Source organism: Dendrobium catenatum, unplaced genomic scaffold, assembly GCF_001605985.2.
Source record: "Dendrobium catenatum unplaced genomic scaffold, ASM160598v2 fragScaff_scaffold_1145, whole genome shotgun sequence".
NCBI lineage: Eukaryota > Viridiplantae > Streptophyta > Magnoliopsida > Asparagales > Orchidaceae > Dendrobium > Dendrobium catenatum.
The window spans coordinates 2,891-26,684 of NW_021319607.1; the positions used below are offsets into that span (position 1 = coordinate 2,891).

Genomic DNA, 23,794 nt, shown 5'->3' on the forward strand with positions numbered 1-23,794 from the left:
AAGATAATCATCATCAATCTAGATCGACCACAACGCCGACTCTGCAACAATCTCAACCCAACGAAGCATTATCCACACCTATCATCTCCTCTTCGATATAGCACCCGATCACATCTAGCAGCTCCTCTCTCCCCCGCAATTCAACTCACCGACATCCCATGTTAACTCGTGCTCAAACAGGTTCTCTAAAACCTATTCACAAAATGAATATGTTCAGTCAAGCTGATGTATCTCCGCCGGATCCTACAAGTTATAACGATGCAAATAAACTGCCCGAATGGCGAAACGCTATGGCTGCAGAGTTCCTTGCCCTTCAAAAATAGGGCACCTGGCAGCTTGTTGCAGCTCCATTGAATGCGCCTGTCTTGGGCTGTAAGTGGACATTTCGCACAAAACTGCACTCCGACGGCAAGATAGCACGGTACAAAGCCTGTCTGGTAGCTCAGGGAAATCAGCAAGAATATGGGATCGATTATGGTGAAACATTCAACCCGGTCGCAAAACTACCCACGATACGGGTTCTGTTCACGGTTGCCCTTCACCATGGCTGGAAGATACATCAACTCGATGTTGAGAATGTTTTTTTACATGGTAATATTCAGGAAACTGTCTATATGAGACAGCCTAAGGGATTCGAAGACGCAGCCAATCCAAATCACGTCTGTCTTCTGCGCAAAACCATCTACGGCCTCAAACAAGCGCCTAGGCAATGGTACACTCCGTTCTGCAGTCATCTACTCACTCTCGGGTTCACACCTAGCACGGCGGACTCCTCCTCACATTTCGGCAAGGTCACACCACCATGTTTCTACTCGTCTATGTGGACGATATCTTAGTCCCCGGAAACGATGAATCTGCCATCTCCCAATTTCTTCAACAACTCAACTCCACCTTTGCACTCAAGAAACTGGGTAATGCACATCATTTTCTCGGAATCAGGATTCAACATCGCCAAGATAAGTATTTCCTATCTCAGTAATCATATGCACACTCCATAGTTCAACAAGCTAATCTTATCGCCTGTAATTCTGTCGCTAATCCGTCTTGCACCAAATTACCTGTAGATCTCACTACAGACTCTTCCTTTCTCTCTGACCCGACGATCTACCGGAAGATAACATGAGCGCTGCAATACCTTACCATTACGCGTCCATACATCGCATACACAGTCAATAATATATCTCAGCATATGCACGACCCTCAGCCAGTGCACTTCTATCTCCTCAAAAGATTGATTCGTTACATCAAAGACTCCCTCAACTTCGGTCTTCCCATCTTCAAATCGGATCTCATACTCACCACCTACTCCGATGCCGACTGGGTGAGCGACCCCATCACCCGTAAGTCCACCTCGGGTTACTGCACGTACCTTGGATCGACACTTGTATACTGGACAGTTAAGAAACAAACCACTGTCTCCCGGTCCTCCACAGAATCGGAGTATCGTGCTCTTGCAGCGGCCACCGCAGATACCAGTTGGCTCAAACGTCTCCTCTCTGACTTCCTCATCCCTCATGATGCCTCTGTCGACTTGCACTGCGATAATACCTCTGCCATCGCGTTAGCCACCAATCCGGTGTTTCACGCGCGAACCAAGCATATAGAGATTGACCACAGGTTCGTCCGAGAACACATTAACAATGGTCACCTTCGTCTTCTCCCAATCAAAACGGAAGATCAAATTGCAGACGTACTTACCAAGCCGCTCTCCACACCAAGGTTCAAAAACCTAGATCCAAACTCACCATCAGTCAAGATCCGTTCATTTGAGGGGGGCTATTAGTAACCTTGTGTATTAGCTAGGTTCGCTTTATTATGTAACTACCTATCCTAAGCTCACATGTGTACTCACCTACTAGACTATCTATATATAGCCATGTATATTCACCAATGAGAATAAGGGAAATTACTGTTCATCGTCATATCTACTCTTCTCTGCTCGAGAGCTCGCCTCTGTTTCTTTAAGAGTACACATATTATCTATATAATTTCATCAAGGGGGAGAGAGAGAGACTGCTGAACATATACTAACAACATAATTTCCATTAGGGAGAGAGAGAGAGAGAGAAAGAGTACTACACATTATCTATATAATTTTCATCGAGGGAGAGAGAGAGACTGCTAGACATATACTATCAACACAAATTTCCATTAGGAGGGAAGGAGAGAGAGAGAAACTACTGCAAATATACTATTACTATCAATCCATTAGGAGAAAGAGAGAGACTACTGCACTTAAACCATCTGGATAACTTCCACCAGCGAAAGTACAATGCACTTATACTATCTACACACTTCCACCTGGAGGAGAGAGAGACTACTACACAAACACAACCTAGATAATTTCCATCAGAGGAGAGAGAGAGAGAGAGAGAGTACCAACATTTAAGTTCATTTACAATGGATCCACAAATTTCCAAAGAGAGAGAGAGAGAGAGAGAGAGAGAGAGAGAGAGAGTACCAACATTTAAGTTCATCTACAATGGATCCACAAATTTCCAAATAAGGGTACTTGTATAAAACATACCAACATTTAAGTTCATCAGCTCTGAAACACACCAACCCAATCTTCTACTCTGTGAACATAGCGTCACATACAGTTCCCCAACCACACCCAGCAATCCACCATTACTACCCATTGAACAGAAGCACTCAAAATTATGATGAAAAACATGACAGAAATTATAAACCTTCTCACCCACCTATTAATAGTAAACAAGAAATCTTATCGCCAACAACTAATAAAAGCGTAGCAATTACAACCAAAAGCTCAGAGCTTTACTTCCCTGTCATATATCCAGCTGAAACGCATGGTTCCTCCCTGCTTAGCCCTTCCCTGAGCCCTCTCCTCTATCCTTCGAATTCTTGGCACCAGAGTACAGACAAAGTCCTGAGCTTTTTTTCCCTCACTAGAGAGCCCGGTGAGTCCCTCCACCTTCCACCTTCCAACAAGGAACTCGAGAATGTCGGCGTAGTCCTTGGCCGTGTACACTTCCAGCCTCTGCGCAACCGCAGAGAAGTGCTCGAAAAGGTTATCATCGCGGCCGTCAAACATGAGATGGGCGGGCATTGAGATCTTCTTCTTCATCATGTCGGCAAAGGCGAGCACGGTTCCATCAGGGTCAACCTCGAAGAGCTTCTCGATGATCTTAGTATAGGCCGTCTCATGCCGCTTTTCGTCAGATGCGATGATACCACAAACCTGTGCCAGATTCAAGTCGCCATGCCCCTTGGCGTGCCTAGCAGTGTTTCCATGCGAGATGAAGGTGGCGCGCTCCTGGAAGGAAGTGTAGATGAAGCCAAGGTAGGGATTGTTCTCTGTTCTTGGGTCCTATGATACCAATAGAAAAGAAGCAATCCATCCATCAGCTAAATAAACAATCTCAGCAATTAAAATCAAGCAAATTAGAAAGGAATTCTCAATCTGAATGCTTTGTGGTTGAGACAAAGATCTCAATTTGGACTGCTCTACAAAAGAAAATAGGGCTTTTTAATTCCCTATACACAGTTAAATAAAAGAGCACATAACTAATCTCTCAATTCTGTTATGCAAATTCTTAAATTTGTTTCTTCCATGATATGAAGATCATAACATTTGGCAACCTGTCTTCCTCTTCAAGTGACTTCATCATGATAAGGCTCAAGATGCAGAATTATGCAGAGAAAGAAAAAATAAAAATAATGGTCTAATTATAGAAGAAAAAAAATCATTTCCATGCCATTTTTCCATGCATAAATGCTTCTCTATTCAAATTAAGGCTTCGTTTGAAACTGACTAAAAAGCTACTTTAATAAACAGTAAAAAAGCCGTCCCAAACGAAGCCTAATACAACCAAATAGAAGTAATGAAAAGGTGCATTTGCAAGTAAATTCAGTAACTTTTTCTCAATATGAAAGCATCACACACTAAAATAGTGAGTATGCAATCATCAAATGGAACCTTTCTGTTCAAACTCAACTGCAATATAACCAATGTTTTTTATGCTGTTTTAGCAGAAAGTGATGTTTCATACATATTTTATATTGCAGTATGCACACAGTAAATTATGAACTTATTACTGGAAAAATAAATAATTTTTCTCCAAGCAAAGAGGGCTTCAAATGCATTGCAAAAATAGCAGAAATTAAGAAAAAGAAAACGATTGAGTATAGTATTCAGCAATAATGCAGCTGTCAGTATGTATTACCATTCCAGAGCCTATCAGATATTGAATCGTCCTTTCAATTTGCTTCATGTCCACCCTTCCAGTAAGGTACAGATACTTATTGAGGAGATCTCCATGCCGGTTTTCTTCGGCAGTCCACGCCCGAGTCCAAACTGCCCAAGGAGTAAGACTCGCACCTGTTTCATCCCGGACACCATCAAGGGTATTCAACATGGTTTGATAAGTAGGAAGAGCCTCTTCTGTAATCATATCTCCAACCAAGACAACAAAGTAATCATCTGGAATTTCCTTTGACCGTTCTCTTAGTTCCTTAACTTCGTCATGGAAGCTCTCTACAGAGGGATCTGGCAAAAAATCCTGAGGCTGCCATGATTTCTCAACAGGCTTCAAATGCACCAAGATGTTATCTTTTGCCCAATTCTCCAATGACTTGAAGATCTCAATCTTCTGGGGTGACATGGAGTGGGTAACTTGCTCATGTACCTCACGAGGGGGACTGAAAGACTTTTTTGGGATGTCAATCCTGATTCCAAGGGGAAAAAAAGCAAATGAACAGGCTATTATGTTGGCTTAGAAATAATAGCTTTCATAAGAACAAAATCCGCCAGTAAAAGAAATTAAAGTTCAGTCTTCATGCATGAACATAGAATATAACTATGAATTACAAGCTGAAGTAGCAATGGATATAATAATTTTAGAAAGCAGATCTGAATCATTCTTCTATGATCTACAAACTTTTGTCTAGATGTTTGCATAATACACGAATTTCTCATTTATTTCTTACGACCACTAAACTTGGAAAAAAAAGCAACAAAAAAGACAACTTTTTGGCCATTTGTTGAAATGCCCATATCTCATTGCTAAGAAATCATTAAATCATCAATTTCTGCACCAATTTCTACACAACAGAGCCTCCTTCCACATTCCTTGTTTGCCATCTTAGCAGTTAATACCTTAAAAAAGCTATTAAAGTTTATTAAAGTCCAGAAAAACCATTGGAAACAGAAGAGAGAGTTTATGGATTGCGTGAATAAAAGTAGGAGTAAGGCACATCATACCAAGGGAACTAAATTCTACAGTTAGTTTCTGAAGCCGGAAAGAACAATTCCATCTTTTTCTTTCATTTGAAAAGGGCCCTTTTCTATGTTCTATTCTAGATCCAAAGACAAAAATAGGAAGAGAACTATAGGTTCGATACCTTGTTCTAGTTAGAGTTATAGGCTCTTATAATATAATTTGCGCTTCATAGAAATCCCAAATAGAATTGACGAACGAAATAGGAGAACAATGCTGGATCTCCGCCACTTCGCTAGAACTTATTTGTGTACAATTTACAACACTATATTTAAAATGTATATCACAAATCTAATAAGAGTTTCAGGTTTCTCTAATTTCCTATAAGAATGACAGAAGCTACAGAGGCTCAAAAATGAAACTGTAGGAGTCAACAAGTTAGAAACAAATAAATTCATATGCAGATTAAGTTTCAACTAAAAGACAAGTAAAAAAAAATACAAATATGTCAGATATTACAAATATTTCCACGATAACAAACACATACAACAACAACAACAACATCAAGCCTTTATCCCACTACGTGGATCTAGAATAGAAAAAAAAATAGAGCAAGTAGGTTTAAAGGAAAAAACAACATTCTGTCGGTTTAAAGGGATAACAAACACATAAAAATAAAAAAAAACAACATTCTGGACACAAGCCCGGTTTAAAGGAAAAAATAGAGATGCAACCAAAGGGCTTTATATTAAACTGCAATGATTTAGGAGAGCAGAAAAGAGGGGTGGCTGTGGGTTAGAGAGGGAAAATGGCAAGTAGAGGGTGTCGGAAGAGAAGAAAGCAACTAAAAGTAAATAAGGTAGTATTACATATAACTTGCAATACTAGTACATATCGTTCATCATCAATAATTTTTATTTTCAAGCAATTAAGCAATTCATGATGGGAAAGAAGTGATAAAAGCTGTAAGTTGTCCAAGGCATAATTTATAAAAAAAATTTAGATGTAGTAGAGAAAAACTTGTCATGAACACAAAAGTTTCCATAAATTTTCCAAAAATAATATTATATATTTTGAAATTCAGTAGGTGATCAAATAAGATAAAAGCTACACTTAAACAAAAATACCCTAAAATTCACATCGATATTGCTAAAATGTGAATTTTTATAAAATGCTTTTCACGAGGAGCATTTTAACTTGCAATAGGAAGAACATTAATGGCTGTAGATGTTAGATAGGTAGAAAGGTGATTAATAAGTGGCGGACTATACAGATAATGTGTAGCCCGAGAGGGTATTAGGCAAAGGTGTAATGAACTAATAAGAGGGTATCTAAAATATCTCTACTCCATTGTAAACTTCAAGCATTTAGGAGAGCAGATATCATGATGGGGACATCGGAGCTTGGAAAGTCTATCAGAGACATGGCCGTCGATCTATGGCCAAGATCGAGTCGATGTATTTTTTAGTATTATTATGTATTTGTCTTTTAGTATTTTATATTTGCTTTTATTATTTTCTGTTCTGACCCCTTACTTAAGGGAGGTCATGTGTAAGCCCAAAGGGCATCATCATCTTTTTATTTTGAGTCCTTTGTATGAGGCTATATATAGCCCTTATGTTCTCTTTTCATGTTTAATGAATGATTGATCAAAATTTTCTCGTGTTTGAGTTCTTGTGAGAGCTTGAGAGAGATTGGAGTGAGGTCCCTTGGAGAGGAAAACTGATCACCCACCAACCTTGAAAGTGTTCGGGTTCATGGTTCTTTCTTCTCTATTTCTTTTTCTTCTTTCCCTTCATCCACTAGCCGCTGGCCTAGGGTCTTCCCAAACCCCTAAGCCGCCGGCCACCCTAGTATCCCTCACACCACCCATCGGCTAGACCCCCATCCCCATCACCATCCACGACTAACCACCACACTGCCGGCCCCATCCCCTTGGTTTCCCCATCTCCACTTGTCATCAAGTCATTCCTAAATTAGTTTGCATATTTTAGGTAACTCTACTAATGAAGTTACCTAATTTGTAAATTCTATTTTAGGAAACTTGTTAATTCATAGCATATTTAAATTTTGAATAAAATTGGGATGACATCTTTCATTCCAAATTTAAATTATTAATTTAAGAAGTCATTGAATGCCTCATTAAATTCCCCTCTCTCACCTTATAGCCACCGGCCCCTCTTGGATCCAATTGGAATTATTTTCAAAATTCCACTAAGCTCTCTTGGCAATAATTCCTATTCCTCCCTCCACCTCTCTTGGCCAAAATCCACATACCCCCTTCTATTTAATTTCTTTCCAAATATAGTCTCTCCTACTGGAAATAAATTAAATCCCTCTCCCCCTCTCTCTTGTCGCCGCCCAAGTCTCTCTCCCTTCCTTAATTCCTCTCAATCAAGGGGATTAATCAAGGAGCTGTTTGAATTAAATTCTCTCCACATAATCTGAAACAAAATTAATTCCCTAGCCCCCTTCCTTGGCCGGCCACCAATTCGTTCTTCTCCACTTCAATTCTTGGGAGAAACTTCTTTCTCTCTAGTGGAATCTTCAAGGTAAGCAACCACAATCTTTCGTCCACACATTAACCCTTCTGACACCAATGAATGGTCGATTCGGAACTTAACTCTGGATTCGCTTACAACGAGCAAGGGAACGTCAACATCCTCCACTCCACCTTTTTCGACTTCAACCCGGAAATCAATAATTCCATTGAAGAGTACGACCGCATCATCTTCATGCTTTCGGAAGCCATCGATGAGCAACTTGCCAACGTTCAGTGGCAAATTGTTTTAGGACAACAACAAGGGTGAACTTCTTCCCCCTTCAATTATCTTTCTAATCCACTAACCTTGTAGGTGGTGATTTAATCGCAAAGTTCTTGTGCTTCGCCCTCTGCCTCCGCTTAGTAAACGAAGGATCTGAGTGTACTTTCTATGTTGCTTATCTCATTGTTAGATTATGGATTTTTGTTGAATGATTACTAAATTCATATATTGTTTAAATTCTAAATTGTTTTGATAATTCAAGTGCTTAGCATGTGATTTGGCCTAAGCGTAGCTACCCCTCTTTCGTTTTCTATTTTTGTTTAGTAACTAAAAGTCTTAATTGTTAATTGTTCTCATCAAAATCATGCAAGTTCTTATCGCATCCATCTAAAGCATATTAGTCCTGCATCATATCACCTCTTATATGATGTCATTCCTTAGAACTTTCATGAGTTCCAATTTATTAAGTAATTAGTTGTGGCCGGGGTTTCTTGTATAATATTTTGAAATTTTCAATTAATTACTTCTAGTAATTCTAAGATAAAAAAAGGCCTTTTAATTTACTTTTCGGAACATTCCAAGTTCTATAGCCATGTTCTATTTTGTCAATATCTTTTAGTATAATCTAATAGTCTCATTCTAAAATTTAAAAGTAGTCTGATAAGAGAGGGGGCAACCGGCTCAGCCAGCCGATCCAACAAGGGCTGGAATAACAACAGGGGCGGAAATAGCAGTGGTTTCGACCACCCTTGTGGGGCCCAACAATGCTTTGATTAAATATACTAGGTAAGGAGGCTATTTTGGGGGGAATTAGAAGAGATTATTTAGGGCTAATTATAGGCTTTATTTTCAAGATTAATGTTTTGAGTTTTACTGTAGTTTTTCTTGAAGATTTCCTAGCGACGTCTAGGTTCTGTGGGAGAGTGTTAGACCAGTCTATTGGACTGGTCCAACTAGTCCATACGGGACCAGCTTAGGCAGAATAGAGGCGGAACTCTTCCGCCTCCTGTACGAGTCGCCCACCTTCCCAATCCAAGAACTCTAATTAGGAAGGATTTAGAAGGGGTTTAAGAAATCTTCCTCGATCACTTTTGCTGCATTCCATATCCGATCTTATTTTTCATGATTGGAAGCTAGAATTCGCGTTAAGCTTGTTGTTCTTTGCTATTAGTGCCTAAATCCATGCCCCCATGACAGAAAGAAAAGTAGAGGTGTTGGAAGGGGAGATCAGACAATTACAAACTAAAATTTTAGATCTTTACACTCAACTTTCATAAGTCAAAAGTCAAATTTCAGCCATCCATTAGATGATGGATGAAAATTTTTCCAGCATGGGAGAAATGTTGAAGAAAGTGCTCGAAGGCCAAACCAAAATATCACCGTCAGAGGTGAGGGAAGGTGTCGATAGTCAGGAAAGTGGGGAAAACCCTAAGACAACCACACGAAGAGAAGATCAAGAGATGGAGATTTTGGAGGGAACATAAAAAATGCCTCTCCTAGGGCCTATTCCTAGAAAGGAGTTAGGTAGAGTATATTTGGGGAGGCTTGAGGGGGTTGGACATGAGTGAAAGGGTGCTGAATTCGAAAGAGAACAGGATAATTATAATCAAAGGAGGGCTGAATTTGAAAGGGAGGAGTTTGTTATGATCCAAGGGGGGCTGAATTTGAAAGGAGAAGGTGAGAATTTGATGAAAGGCTTGGGTATGAATGTAGAGGGGATGATTGGGATACTTGGGGGGAACCACACCCTTGGGGAATAAGAAATTATGAAGGGAATAGAGGGAATGAATGTGATCTTAGTGTGAGAAAGATTAGGATGACTATTTTTGAGAGAGATGATGCCCATGGGTATATTTATAAGATGGAATGGTACTTTACCGTCAACATGCTGATGGAGGGGGGGGGGAGACTGAAGGCAGCCGAGATGTGCTTGGAAGGGAAAGCTTTAGCAATGGTACCAGTGGAGGGACACGAGGCGACCGATACGGGGACCTAAAGGGAGTTTAAGGACTGCTTGTTGGAATGTTTCCAAACTAGCAGAGAGGAGACTTCTATGAGCAATTTTTTTGCTTTGATGCACGAGGGGACAGCGGTGGAGTACCATGAGCAATTTGAGTACCTTGCCAGTCGATTGGATCAACTTCCAGAGATTGTACTGGGGGGAACTTCATGAAGGGACTGAAACTAAATATCCACGCAGTGGTTAGAGTGATGAGGCCTTGTGACTTGGGAGAGACTATGGAACTAGCTTAGTTGGTAAAGGATCATAGGCACCTGGAGAGAGGAACGGGAGACAGTAGCTCAGGATGCTCGTATTGGATGACCACCACCTTTTTGGCACCCAATGCGCTAATACCAGATACTCTTAGAGAGACTTCGAAGGAAACAACTGTAGGAAGAAGATATGGGGACAACTTAAGAAGCTCACAGAAACAAAATTTAGGAGAAAAGGGTGAAGGGCTTTGTTTCAGATGTGATGAGAGGTATACGCTGGGGCATAGTGTAAGGAACAAACTCTTTAGGTTCTTATCATTTGTGATGAATAAGGAATGGAGAGGGTGTCGTCTTTCCACCTTGCAGACAAGGTGGGCCTTTGGGAGTGGAGTATTATTAGACCGGTTCATTGGAACGGTCCAGCCAGAATGGATCAGGCAGAACAGAGGCGGAACTCTTCCTCCTCATGTACGAGTAGCTCCAGCTGCCCAGACCAAAAACTCTGATTAGGAAGGATTTAGGAGTTTAGGTAGGTACTGTTTAGAGATTTACTTTTGGATTGTATGCATTTTTTTTCTTTTTATTAAATAGTTTGTTTTGCTATGGTTAGGGCATCTTGAATTTGACAGAAATTTGAGATCTCTTAGATTTTTTTGGGCTCTATCGGCTTCTAGAGATTTGGGAGAGATAGGTCCTCCTCTCGAATTGATGATTAACTGTATCTTGTTATTTTCTTCCGTTCTATTTGATTTTTGCAATAAAATTACTGTTTTTCTGGGTTTTCATTGGAGTTTGGAGGAAAGTTTTCAATGTTTTATCAAATATTGATAGGGATTCTTGATAACTTCAAGTGTTTCCTATCAGAGAGCTGATCTACCTCTCTAATTGTAGATCACCTATATATTGCTTTCGCATTGAAGAAATAATACAAAATCAGCAACCTTTTGGGCATTCCTGCAGTTTTCCAAGTGATTGTTTGCTGTTTTTACATTGGAGACATCATAGTCCTCTAAAACATCCAATTAGTCTCAAAAGATTTCAGCCTTGCGTCCATTAACAGATAGAAAGTCACCTTTATTCTTATGTAAGGTATTATAGTGGTACTTATCATAACATTGATGTGAATCATAATAATTCCTATACTTTGTATCTTAATGATGGAATTTATGGTATTTATCATCCGCTTTTAACCTTGTCCATGATGATTATGAAATCATTAAGCAATGACACATGGAATTAAACAGTGTAATGCAAATAGTACGATAACCTTATATACAATGAAATTATGTTGGAGATTTAATAGCAAATAGAGGATCATACAACTATCAACTCAGCTAATAGAATATCCAAAATGATGAAGAGAATGACTACTTCTAGCTTTTGTAGTGGTTCACAGCTATGTGGTAGAGTATGGGTATAAAATGTCATAATTTTATGGACAGGACAACAAAATGGCAGACGTTAAGAGATTTTTTTTCAGCACAAATCATTAATACTATTAAGATCTCAATTAATACATCAGGTAGCGTAGCAATTTAATGAACTAGGAAACACTATGGAAAGAACAAGGAGGAATGGAGTTCTACTCTTGATTTTGTCTTTTAATGGAGCTTCCAAGAGCAAAGGATCATGCCAACACAAGATTTTCCAAAATCAAACAATTAAAATCATAAACTTTCAAATACAAACTAACAACTTATCATAGAAAAAAAAAAAGATCAAAACTCAACTCTCAATGGTGTTTGATAGGGCACTCTCTCTGAATGGTACAGTATTCAGTGTAAAATAAAAAGAGAAGGGGTTGAACCATGAGTAAACATGGAGACAGAGACGGTTCATCAGTTATCTGGTTCAGTGATCAATGTGATTCAATTCAATTGACCCAAAGTTTTCTGCAAGCCTTCTTTGTTTCCAATTTGTGGTTGGATCAAAACGTTTACTCTAGGCGTTATATCTTGGTCTAGGGGTGGATAGGGTTACGATGAGGACTAGAATAAGAATTAGGTTGGGTTTCGAACATTTATGCATAAACAGAGTTTTGTAGAGCTTGTTTGTAGAGTTGTTGAACAGATTTAAATGGATAATGATTGACTTTTAGGATTTTTTGTTAGCTAGGAACATGATTTTAAATATTTGAAACAAAAATAGGAAAGAGCAATATTTAAAGCATACAATGTATATTGAGGAAAAACTGAGATGAGCATTTTTATGATTGATTGCAATGCCTTAGTAAAGGTGGAATGGGAATAATTGTGGGGTTGAGAGAGAGAGAGAGAGAGAGAGAGAGGAGAGTGAATCATAAATCTGCACCGCAAATGTTTAACACAAACGCACAATGCTTCATACTATAAAAACCTTCCTTCAAACAAGGTAAGCTTGCTTCACACAAAGGGAGCAAGACCAGAACTTGAGCCGCAACATTCATCAATAAAATCAGTTACAAATAGCAAATAAGGCTATTTATAATAACAGACTGCCAATCAAATGACTAAGATACGCATTCAGACATTTTTATATAATAAAGAATGATGCAAATTGAATAAAATAATCAAATGATGTGATGAAAATAAATAATACTAAAAGAATAAACTCAAATGCAAATCAAATTAATTGCTCTTAAAAGCTCAACCACTACAGCGTTTAGATTTTTTACTGTAGAAACCAGGCAACAGTTAATCAACAGAAATTATGGGATGGCCATACATCCTATATTAATCTACCAAATAAAAATATGCGCTCACACACACACACACACACACATATATATATATATCAGTTTCATAAGTTCATGCATAATCTATTTTCAAAATGAGTACTAGTATATATATTTTACAATTCATGGAAGTATCTAATTTGGTATCCAAGTAATCATTCCTGATTTAAAATCAAATATGTCAATTGGTGCATCCTTCTTATCCAAAATGTTATCCAAGGAATAGCTGCATATTGAAACTAGATGATGACGGATACAGCAAGCATTGCTATTGGCACTTAATAGCTTAAAGGTAAATGGTAAAAAATTTAGTAAAGAAAATAGCATCTTTATTTGCATAATTTGTCCGCAAATCTTAGATGAAGTAATACAAAGTTATCTGGATAATGAAACTTTAATAACACCAACGTAAATATAAAAACCATTTTCCTACAAATGGATAAAAATACAATAAAAAGAAGATAATGGTAAAGGGCAAAAAAAAAAACTTCACATGAAGCATCAAAAGTTAAACAGTCGCATGGCTCCTAAATTGTTTAAAAAAAAAAAGGATCAAACTACCCATTGAAAACAGGTTATAAACAAAAAAAAATGAAGAAAACAAAAATGCGAAAATGGTATAATATATACATATAAGTGTGCGCGCATAAAATTTAAAATAAAATGTTTAAAATTTTAAATTTTATGAATGTTTTATGTTTGGCATCTACGTATTTTAATTTCTAATAAAAAAAGGCCAAAATATTTTTCTTAAAAACCATCACATGTAGAGAAAATGAGCTTATTAACCTATTTTGCTATCAAAGCTCTTGAAAATCTTCAAACAATCAAATCAACAATGTTATGTGAATAAAAAACAGAAAGAGAAAGTTTGAATAGACTAAAACATAATTTCATTTGCATTTAGACTGAATTTTGGGCCACACGAGATATTGCACGATTCTAAAATTTGTGAACGGTTCAACAATTCACATAATAAAGTGATTTTCCTCAAAGGTTAGATTTTTCAATAAACATAACTCATTAAGGTACAAACTCATGGTTATTGAACTAGCTAATTCAGTCCAATTTTTAAAACCTTAGCTGCCAAGCTTCTTCACATGCAGCATCAGTAGTTAAGCAGTCCCATGGAAACTAAATTGGTGGCAAAAAGGATAACAAATTAACAATGCTCTTTGGCAATAGTGGCAAGTGAAAACTAGTGCAGCATAGAGCATGAAAGTGCTTTTGCATCCTAGCATCTCTAATACCTCGTTTACTACAATAACATTTCATCAACATTTTTAATTATGACACACTGAAATCACCTACCCTATAACTTTTGCTACATAGGATAGGATTATATAAACGAACATGCATGCATACACACGCACGTATATGCGTCTAGAAAAACAGTTTTTAAGTGTTCCAAATCCGCCATACTTGACCGGGTTCGATTGTGCCCGACAGAGCTTCATTAGCCTCAGATCCGCTGAACAAATAGTCTACGTTCTACTAATTATGACAAAATATGCTTAACAAATCTTCTAATTTAGTTTCTCTCTACTTGAAAATGAAAAGCACATAGAGGCGCCATCAAAAGCCCAACTTCATCTCACTATATCAAGCTCAACAACCAAACATTTATTATTTTATGCGTTAAGAGTGAAAAATTCACAAGCAAAAACCTTCGATGATGCGCGCTTCTGAAAAAGAGTAAATGTCCAACAAACAATAGGCGGTCACAGACAATCATAGCAACAACCAAACGGTCAAAAGTTGCTAGCACAGAAGTTGATGGACCAAAACATTGTTTTTGTCGTCAATCATAAATAATTCTTGACACGTGATATCAGCAGCAGTACCACTGATTGTTTTTAATCTTATACCAACCGTTTAATATTTAAAAAGTACTTTTTTCAACAAAAAAATCTCTAAAAGAAGTACTTTTTCCTGATTTTTAAGGTTGATGTTATTGTTGTTTATGCAAAAGCATGGGCATTGGGTGTATCGAAATGAGTTTGAAAAACATTATTCGCAAGTAGAATGGAACAAAAATAAAGACAACATCAAGCCCAAAAACAGACGATGTTGAATCTCGATCCCGATTACAAAAACATGCAACTCAATAAACTAACTGCAGATAAGCAAAATCGAAATTTAAAGCCCACCAAACCAGAGGAATGAGGACGCATAAAGAAGAAAAATTGAAAGACTTGATTTAAAGACCTGAAACTACAAATCCACGAAAATTGCAAAGCATGAACAAATTAACAGAAAAAGCAAAGTCCATACAGTGAGGAAAGTTTAAAATCAGCGAACATAAAACCTTCTACTTTCTGCCCCATGAAAATTAACACAACACAGTTTCAAAGAACAAAAAAGTAAAAACTCCAGTAAAAGAACTGCACATTGAATTGGTTGTGAAATATGAAACGCAATCACTATAAAAGAACAAGATGAAGAGAGAAAACCCAATCCAAGCCAAAAAAAAAAAGTTCCAAGACCTTGATCGCAGTCCCACAGGAGCAGCGCCTACTCAGATCCTGATCCCCAAAAAACAGGCATTCCTCCCGTAAACCAGCAGAAACAATACAAAAACAAACTAGATACATTCATGCACATTCAATTTTCCAACTTTCGAACAACCCAGCTTCAAAAAACGTGCCATAAAACCCCAAATCGGTAAACCCACTGAAATCCCCCCATAAAACACAACCGCCGGTCAGAAATTGGAGAAAAAGAAGAGCAATCAAAGGAAATAGCCTACCTAGTGGAGGTCCGGACTGTCGATGCCATTGCAAACCGAGGCGATCGAGCGGTCACGATATGCCCATTGCGACCACGAGGCGACGAGGCACAAAGGAAAGCATCCTGAGGGAAAACCAATCTCAACGCCATAGATCAAATCAAGCTACACTCTAATTCTACACCCCCACTCCTTCCTTGCTTTCACCTTTTACGCTCGATTTCCAGCTTTATAGGCAGAGACGCTAATCAAATCCTAATTTGCCTTTTTCTTCTCCTTCGCTCCGTAGAGAGTGGTGACGGAGAGGACAGGAAGAACTAAATGGAGGAGGCGGAGATTTTAATGAGAGGCGCGTCTCACATTTACACTTCTTTAAACTCATAATTACGCTATTGCCATTCACGTCATTTAATGCATGATCAATGTTCCTCACCTTTACAAAATTGAAAAAATTTTAATAAAAAAATTTGCTTTCAATTTATTGAGATAAATGAAATATAATAGTTATTATTCAATGCCTGATAAAAAATTTGTATCATTATAATATATATTTTATATCTCAGTGTCATATAAAAATTTAACGCACATAAATAAAAATAAGAGTTCATAAATTTTTTTACGAGAAAAACTTGAAAATGAAAAAAATCATAAAGCTTAGCCTAAATAAAAAATTCACTATATATCATAATATATAATATTCATTTATTCCTCAAAGTTGAAGTAGAATATGACTATTTAAGACTTATCTCCAACCGTTCGGCAAACAGTCGAATGGAGGCCCTCAAACGTCGCAACTAAACGTCATTTCTTCCGACATTTGATCGCAGTTGAACAGTGCAACGCCAATATTGGCGTCGCACTATTCACTTGCGCCATTCTTTCTCTCTACCGAACTCGTTCGAGAAAGACGCGAAAGAAACGAACGATGATTTGGGGGCAAAATGACGTTCCACTGGAGATGAATCACGACACTTTTTTATTTTACTGCATTTTGCAGTGGAAAATGAGAGTTTCGGTTGGAGATGCCCTATGAATACAATATTTGATTTCTCTTTTGTAATATAACAAAAGTATGATGTCCTCAAGAGGGCAATTGAAACCCAATAGCTGTTGACAAAGATGATGGTGTTTACTAATGATGGTCGTCGGCAATGATGGTGATTGTTGATATTCATTGGCGGTGATAACCGAAAAATAGAAGAAGCACTATAGTTCTCTCCCTTCTCTCCCCCTTGATGTGGAGAATGAGACTATTTATAATACATATTTTAGGATGAGCATTTTGGTAATTTGAATCATAGTCCAAAACATTTCATCATATGATTCATTTCGATTATCTTGATCATGAAACATTTATTCAACATTTAAATATCTTATTGATGTCATAATTGAGTGATATTGGGCTCGTTGAAATAGTCTCATCTAACCGCTCGATTCGACTATAAGGATGTTGAATTTCGAGATCATCTGATCATTCAATTAAGTTCGATGTTCCTAATTATGCTTTAAGTGTTTGATTTGAGCTCATTAGATTTGGATTCGACTACTTTGATATCGTTGGATTTGTCTCATTGAGACATTCAGTTCTACTTATAGTTTGTTTAAATTAGAGCTTATATGATCCTGAATTCAATTTCCGGAAGTTTCGAATTCAAATTTTGCCTTGAGATTCGTGTTGATCAAACCAATTTTTCATCAATATTATACTTATTTTAAAATATATTTAATAAATGTTAAAATTGGCATGATAAAAAATTTAGGATAAATTTTAAAAGTAGGTATGATAAAAAACTTAATTATTACAAAATATATATTAAAATAAAATTTCAAAATAGGCATAATCTCTCATTTAACAGGCAACATACTAAAGACAAAAAAAAAAAATTGTCTCCCTTTTTTTATAATTTTAAGAAAAAAATTAAATAAAATTAAGATGAAATAGTTATAAATACATAACAAATATCAGAATTAAATTTAATTTTAGTTTTTTCTTTAGGATTTACTTTTTATATAAGTTTTATTAAACTAAAGAAAATTTAAATTTGAAGGTAAAAACTTAAAAAAATAATTTTTATATTTTTTATGTATTTTTAATGAACGATTTACATTTTTTATTTTGCCCAAAGATTTTTTTAGCTGGCTTTCTTATTTTTAAAAATCCTAATGTAAAAACTTAAACTAATATAATGTTTATATATGTAATGCATTTTTAATGGGTGATTGAATTTTTTCTTGCCCACAGTTATTTTTTTTGCCGGCTTTCTTATTTTTATAATCCTAAAAAACTACAATAAAATTTAATTTTAATATTTTTTATATATTTATAAATATTTTATTCAAGTTTTATATAATTTTATTTATGTATTTTTCTTAATATCATAATAAAAGCCAAAAAAAACCCTTTAATAGCCTTTTTTTTGTGTTTCCCGGTAGGTCGGCCTGGGTTTATAGACCGTCAAGCGCACTCAACAAGTCAGTGTGTGGTAGCAGACGGTTACTCGTCATAAAAAAAAAAAAAAAAGCCAACTTGCTTGCCGAGTCAACAGTTAGTTGCTCGTTAAATATGCAATTATGTCTATTTTTAAAAAAATTATTTCTTTTACTTGCCTTTTCTCTTAATACTATCTTCTTCATCATGTAAGGGCTGCTTCACAACAAAAAACTCAGCAATTCTTTCATCTTCCTTTCTTCTTAACATGCTAAATCTTGTGAGAGGAGAAGCCTTGAGTTTATTCAAGAGTTCTTTTCATTTGTGAGATCCGAAATCATTTGGAAAGCTTCAACACACAAAGCCAGTAGCATCTTTACGTTCTTGAGTTTGCTTTCCATCTCTAAATCTCTATTGCTGCTTTTTTAGCTTTCACAATATATTTCTTTCTTGAAAAATTATCTTATGGTGAAATACTTGTTGGAAATTTCATATTAAAGTTTTCTATATCATATCTTTTAAATCCATAAGTTTAGCAAAGCATAATATTTTACTTCTTTAAGTGACATAGATTTACATCTATTATCAAATTCATTTTACTTAATTGGATGAGTTAAAGTTTAAATCAGCAAGACTAATTTTTATTTAAAATATTATTCTTATTTTAAACAAAATATAAATTATCTTAAAGTGAGCAAGTTTAATATTCTATTTGCAAGTAGTGAGGTGATTAAAGTTAATTTGTAAGATCACCTCAAATATTGTGGATACTTTATTGCAAGATTATTTGAGCTTATTTTATTTACATCAAATTGTATTTTTCATTTTATTTATCTAAGTCATTTGACTTAGAGAAGTTTTAATTGTAATTAGATTGGGTTTGTACTCGCCGTGTAGGAGAGTACTTAGGTTGTAAAGAACTTCTTTGGTTTAAAGAAGTGAGGTTTGCAAAGCAAACCTGGAATTAGTGAATTCTAGCCGAGAGTTGGCTAGCGTGGACGTAGGTCGGATTGGAAATCGGGCGAACCACGTAAAATATTGTGCCTCTATTTTCATTCCTTGTATTTATTTTTCTGTCATTTTTATAAGAATTATTGTGTGATTACTTACTCCTTACAAAATTGTTTTAAAAATCATTTTAATTTTCTTCTTTTAATAAAAATTTTGAAAACCCCAATTCACCCCCCCCTTGGGTGCCATAGTCATCCAACAATTGGTATCAGAGCCTTGGCTCTATTTATTTTGGCTTAACATCCTAGAGTAGATCCACTTATAAACTATGGCACAAGGTTTCTAAGGGTTCACTTCCCGAAGGACAATCTATCATCGTCCTCCATTGTTAGATAATGTTCCTTTTGATTATTGGAAAATGAATTTAGTACATTCTAAGAGGGCAAGACTCTCGTATGTGGCACATGCTTACACACAATATTACTCCCACTAAAGAAATTAATGGTATTAAAATTGAAAAACCTTTTGATGAAATGGACTGCATTAGAGAGGGAATTAGATGAATTAATGCTAGGGCATGTAACACTTTGCATTGTGCACTTCTTCCAGTGATACATGAAAATTTCTATGTTAAATTCAGCAAAAGAAATTTGGGACAAATTAGTTATAACTTATGAAGGTACTAATGGGTTAGAGAAGCTCACAATAAATAGACTTGTTCAATGAATATGAATTATTTTCGTATGTCTCCTTCTGAATCATTTTCTGATATGTATACAAGGTTTATGAAAATAATTAAATACGCTACATTCTCTTGGAAGAATATATAAGAATCAAGACTTAGTTATAAAATTCTTAGATTGCCTTCCAAAGAATGGGATGCTAAAGTAACTGCAATTAGTGAGGCTAAAGATTTATCTACTTATCCACTTGATCAGTTTTGGGTTTCTTGATAGCACAGTGAACAGGTTTATAGCTCAAAGGATAAATTGGATGGAATCTTCAAAGAAAGGAAAGAGAAAGGAAAAACTATTGCCTTGCAAGTTGATGATAATGATGAACCAAGTTCATCAAGCTCTAATGAAGATAGTGATGAGGTGGCCATGCTTTCAAGAAGACTTGGAAGCTTACTAAGGAAGAAAATCAAAGTATAAGAATCCAAAAATTATAAATTTCAAACTAAGAAATTTCCTACAGGAGAGGGGATTATTTTGTTACCATTGCAAGAAGCCTGGACAATAAGAGGAGATTGTCCAGATCTTATTGATTCAAAGAAGAAAGAGATGGATGTAGAAGAGAAGAGTGACAAGAAAGAAAAAAGTATTTCAGAAGAAAAAGAAGGCACTATGGGCCAACCACAGATTACAGATGAATCAAGTTCATCAGATGAAGAGGTGAACATTTGCCTTATGGCGGGAGAAGAATAGATCATGATTCTCAAGAGGTATGTAATGATTTTCTTATGAAGAATTAGATGATGCTTTTAATGAAATTAGTTATTGAATATAAAAAATTAAAAGAAATAATATAATGTTTTAGAAAAAATGATCATAAAAAATTAGATATCATTTTAATGATTTTAAAAAATGAATGTGATGGTTTGAAAAAGAAAATAGTTCTTTTTATAAGATCGTTTCTTACTTGTTTGTAACTTGAAAAGAGAAAATATTCTATTAAAAGCAAGATTAGATTTATGCATGAGATCACATGTTTATTATAAAGCTCCAACAATTTCAACATCAAAATAAAATTCTTCTTATATGTCACATGACATCATGTAAAAAGCCATATGCAAACACTAAATTTGGTGTAATTATTGTGGTAGAAAAGGACATATCTCTCATTTGATTGCTACGCTCGTAGATCACAAAATGCTAACAATCATCTTTTGTATGGGTTCCAAAAAATACAACACTTCCACTACCATACATAATAGATATCATACTACTCATTGGAATGTGGACCCAAAAATATTTGGTTCCAAAAAGTTAACTTTTGATTTTCTTTTTGTAGGAATGCCTTCAAAGTAAAATAAATGAAGGCATGTGGTACTTGGACAGTGGATTTTCAAGACATATGACGGGTGATAAAGCAAAATTCTCTACATTAGAAACCAAGTGATGGGAGATATGTCACATATGGAGATAATGCAAAGGGAAAGATTATTGGCATTGGATCTATATGTAAAACCTTTATTACTTTAGAAAAAGTCTTATTTGTTTCTGGTTTAAAACATAATTTAATATCAATTAGTCAATTATGCGATAAAGGTTTATTTAAGTTTCCTTTTTGCCTTCACATGTGCATTATTAGAATACTGAATCTAATTTTGCTTATAGGAAATAGATATAAAAAATATTTATTTAATTGATTAGGAGAAAGAAAATGATGTTAATTTGATTACTTTGCATGAAATCTACAATGATGATGCTTGGTTATGGCATAAAGGCTATGTCTGCCAATTTCACCACTTTGGAATAAAAATTTCTAAAACTTGATTTGTTGTTGGCTTAACCAAAATTAGTTTTCATTTTGATTCTATATGTGATGCATGCATTCATGGTAAACATATGAAAGTTTCATTCAATGAGTAAAAATATGTTTTCTACTAGTAGACCTTTAGAATTATTACACCATGATTTATTCTGGGCCTTATTAACACAACTAGTAGGGTGGTAAAAAATTATGATTTGTACTTGTAGATGCATGTATTCAAGATATACTGGTATATTCTAGCTAATAAAAATAATGCATTTGATGATTTTAGAAAATTTGCTAAATATATTTCAAAGAGAACAAGGTATTTGATTCATAGAATTCAACGGATTCATGGTTGGAGAATTTGAAATAAAGTCATGTTGAAATATTGTTGATGAAAATGGAATTAGACATAATTTTTCAGCTCCTAGGATCCTCAACAAAATGGTGTTGTTGAAGAGAACGATCTCACTTTGGTAGAATTAGCAAGATCAAATGTTTAGTATTGAATGATTAACGTTCCAAAGTGATTTTTGGGGCGAGAAGCCAATAAACACGCGACATGTTTATGTTACAAATAGAGTTTATTTAAGAACCAATTTCTTAAAAAGACCCCTTATGAGAATATTTTTGGAAAGAAACCTAGATTAATCTTTACAATGTTTTTTGGATGTAAGTGTATTTATTTTAAATAATGATAGGATCCTTTAGGGTAAAATTTGATAGTAAGTCTGATGTGGATATACTTCTTAGGTATATTCCATTTTTGGAAAAATCTTTTAGGTTTTTATAAGAGAAATTTAATTGTTTGAAGAATCCGTTCAATGTAATTTTTGATGAAAATTCCGATAGATTTAATAAGAAAATGATTTAAATGATGATGATATTGGGAAAATATAAAGAAAATAAATTTGGAAGAAAAAGAGGATGATTCATTACCTAAAAGAATGGAGATATAATAGAAATCATCCAAAAAGAGTTAATAATTTGGTGATCCTTCCCAAGGTGTTAAGACTAGAAGAAACCTTATGGATTAGGTTAGAACATTCATGCATTTCTATCACAGAAATTGAACCTAAAATATAGATGAAGCTTTACAAGATAACTTTTTGGATAATTGTTATGGAAGAGGAATTTAAAACCAATTTATAAGAGATGAATGTTTGGGAGTTAGTTACAAGACTCAGAATCAAAAATATATGGACTAAAAATGGGTTTATAAAATAGCTAGATAGACTCAGGAAGTATTATTAGAAATAGCTTAGATTAGTTGCACAATGGTACACAAATAGAAAGGAATAGAATTTGAAGAATTCTTTGCACCCGTAGCTAAGACTAAGAAGCTATTAGTTATCTCCTTGCCCTTCGCTTGTTTTAAAGGACTTCAAACTTTTTCAAAAATGGATGTTCAAAGCGCATTTTTGAATGGATATATTGATTCAAGATGTTTTTTGTAGAACAACCGCCAGGGTTTTGAAAGTATTAATTTACCCTAATCATTGTATATAAATTAAAAGAAAGCATTATATTGGTTTAAAGCTGGCTCACGTGCTTGGTATGATCCGGTTAATAACTTTTTTAATTGAAACATAAGTTTTAGAAAAGGTAAGGTAAGATACAACTTTTTTATCAAAAATATTTGGAGATGATTTAACATTATATACAGATTTAATGTTGATGAATATATTATTTGGAAGTACAAATGAAAGTTTATGTCATGAGTTTTTCCTACATTAATGTCAAAAGAGTTTGAAATGCGTATGAGGGAGAACTTGCAACGCTTTTTCTTAGGACTTCAAGTAAAACAATTAGATGTCTGGCACATTCATATGTCAACCAATACATAAATGAAATTTATTAGAAAAGTTTGATAATGAAGAGATTTTCAAATTGAGTAATAACTGCCTTAAACCCAATCACTAGATCTTGAATTTTAGATGAAACATGAAAATCAATAGATCAAACCTTTTATAGGAGTATGATTGGTTACTTTTGTATCTTACTTTAGTCGCCTGATATTATGTTTTGCCGTAGTTTATGTGCAAGATTTCAAGCCAAATCAAGGATCCACTTAATGCAATTAAGAGAATATTTCGCTATTTGATTGGAATCTAAGTTAGGCTTATGGTATCCTAAAAATTTATTATGCAATGTAAGTTTAGTTGGCAATTATGTCTGATGTAGATTATGCTGGTTGTAAGGTTGATAGAAAAAAGCACATCTGGATTTTTGTCAATTTTTAGGATCAATCGCTATTTCTTGGTCGTTTCTAAGACAAACAAAATTCAGTTGCTTTATATCCACTGCTGAAGCAGAGTACATAAGCCGCAGGTAGCT

General features: G+C 35.3%; 1 protein-coding gene across 1 annotated transcript; it reads right to left on the reverse strand.

Annotated features, from left to right (window-relative positions):
- Window positions 1-2,466: 2,466 nt before the first annotated feature.
- On the reverse strand, window positions 2,467-15,929 carry LOC110095608 (stearoyl-[acyl-carrier-protein] 9-desaturase, chloroplastic). The gene is made up of 3 exons (XM_020821223.2): window positions 15,622-15,929; window positions 4,188-4,689; window positions 2,467-3,331 (listed from the first exon to the last, which is right to left on the reverse strand). Exons 1-3 carry the CDS (start codon window positions 15,750-15,752, stop codon window positions 2,771-2,773), a joined length of 1,194 nt encoding a protein of 397 aa, XP_020676882.1. The 5' UTR covers window positions 15,753-15,929; the 3' UTR covers window positions 2,467-2,770.
- Window positions 15,930-23,794: the final 7,865 nt, after the last annotated feature.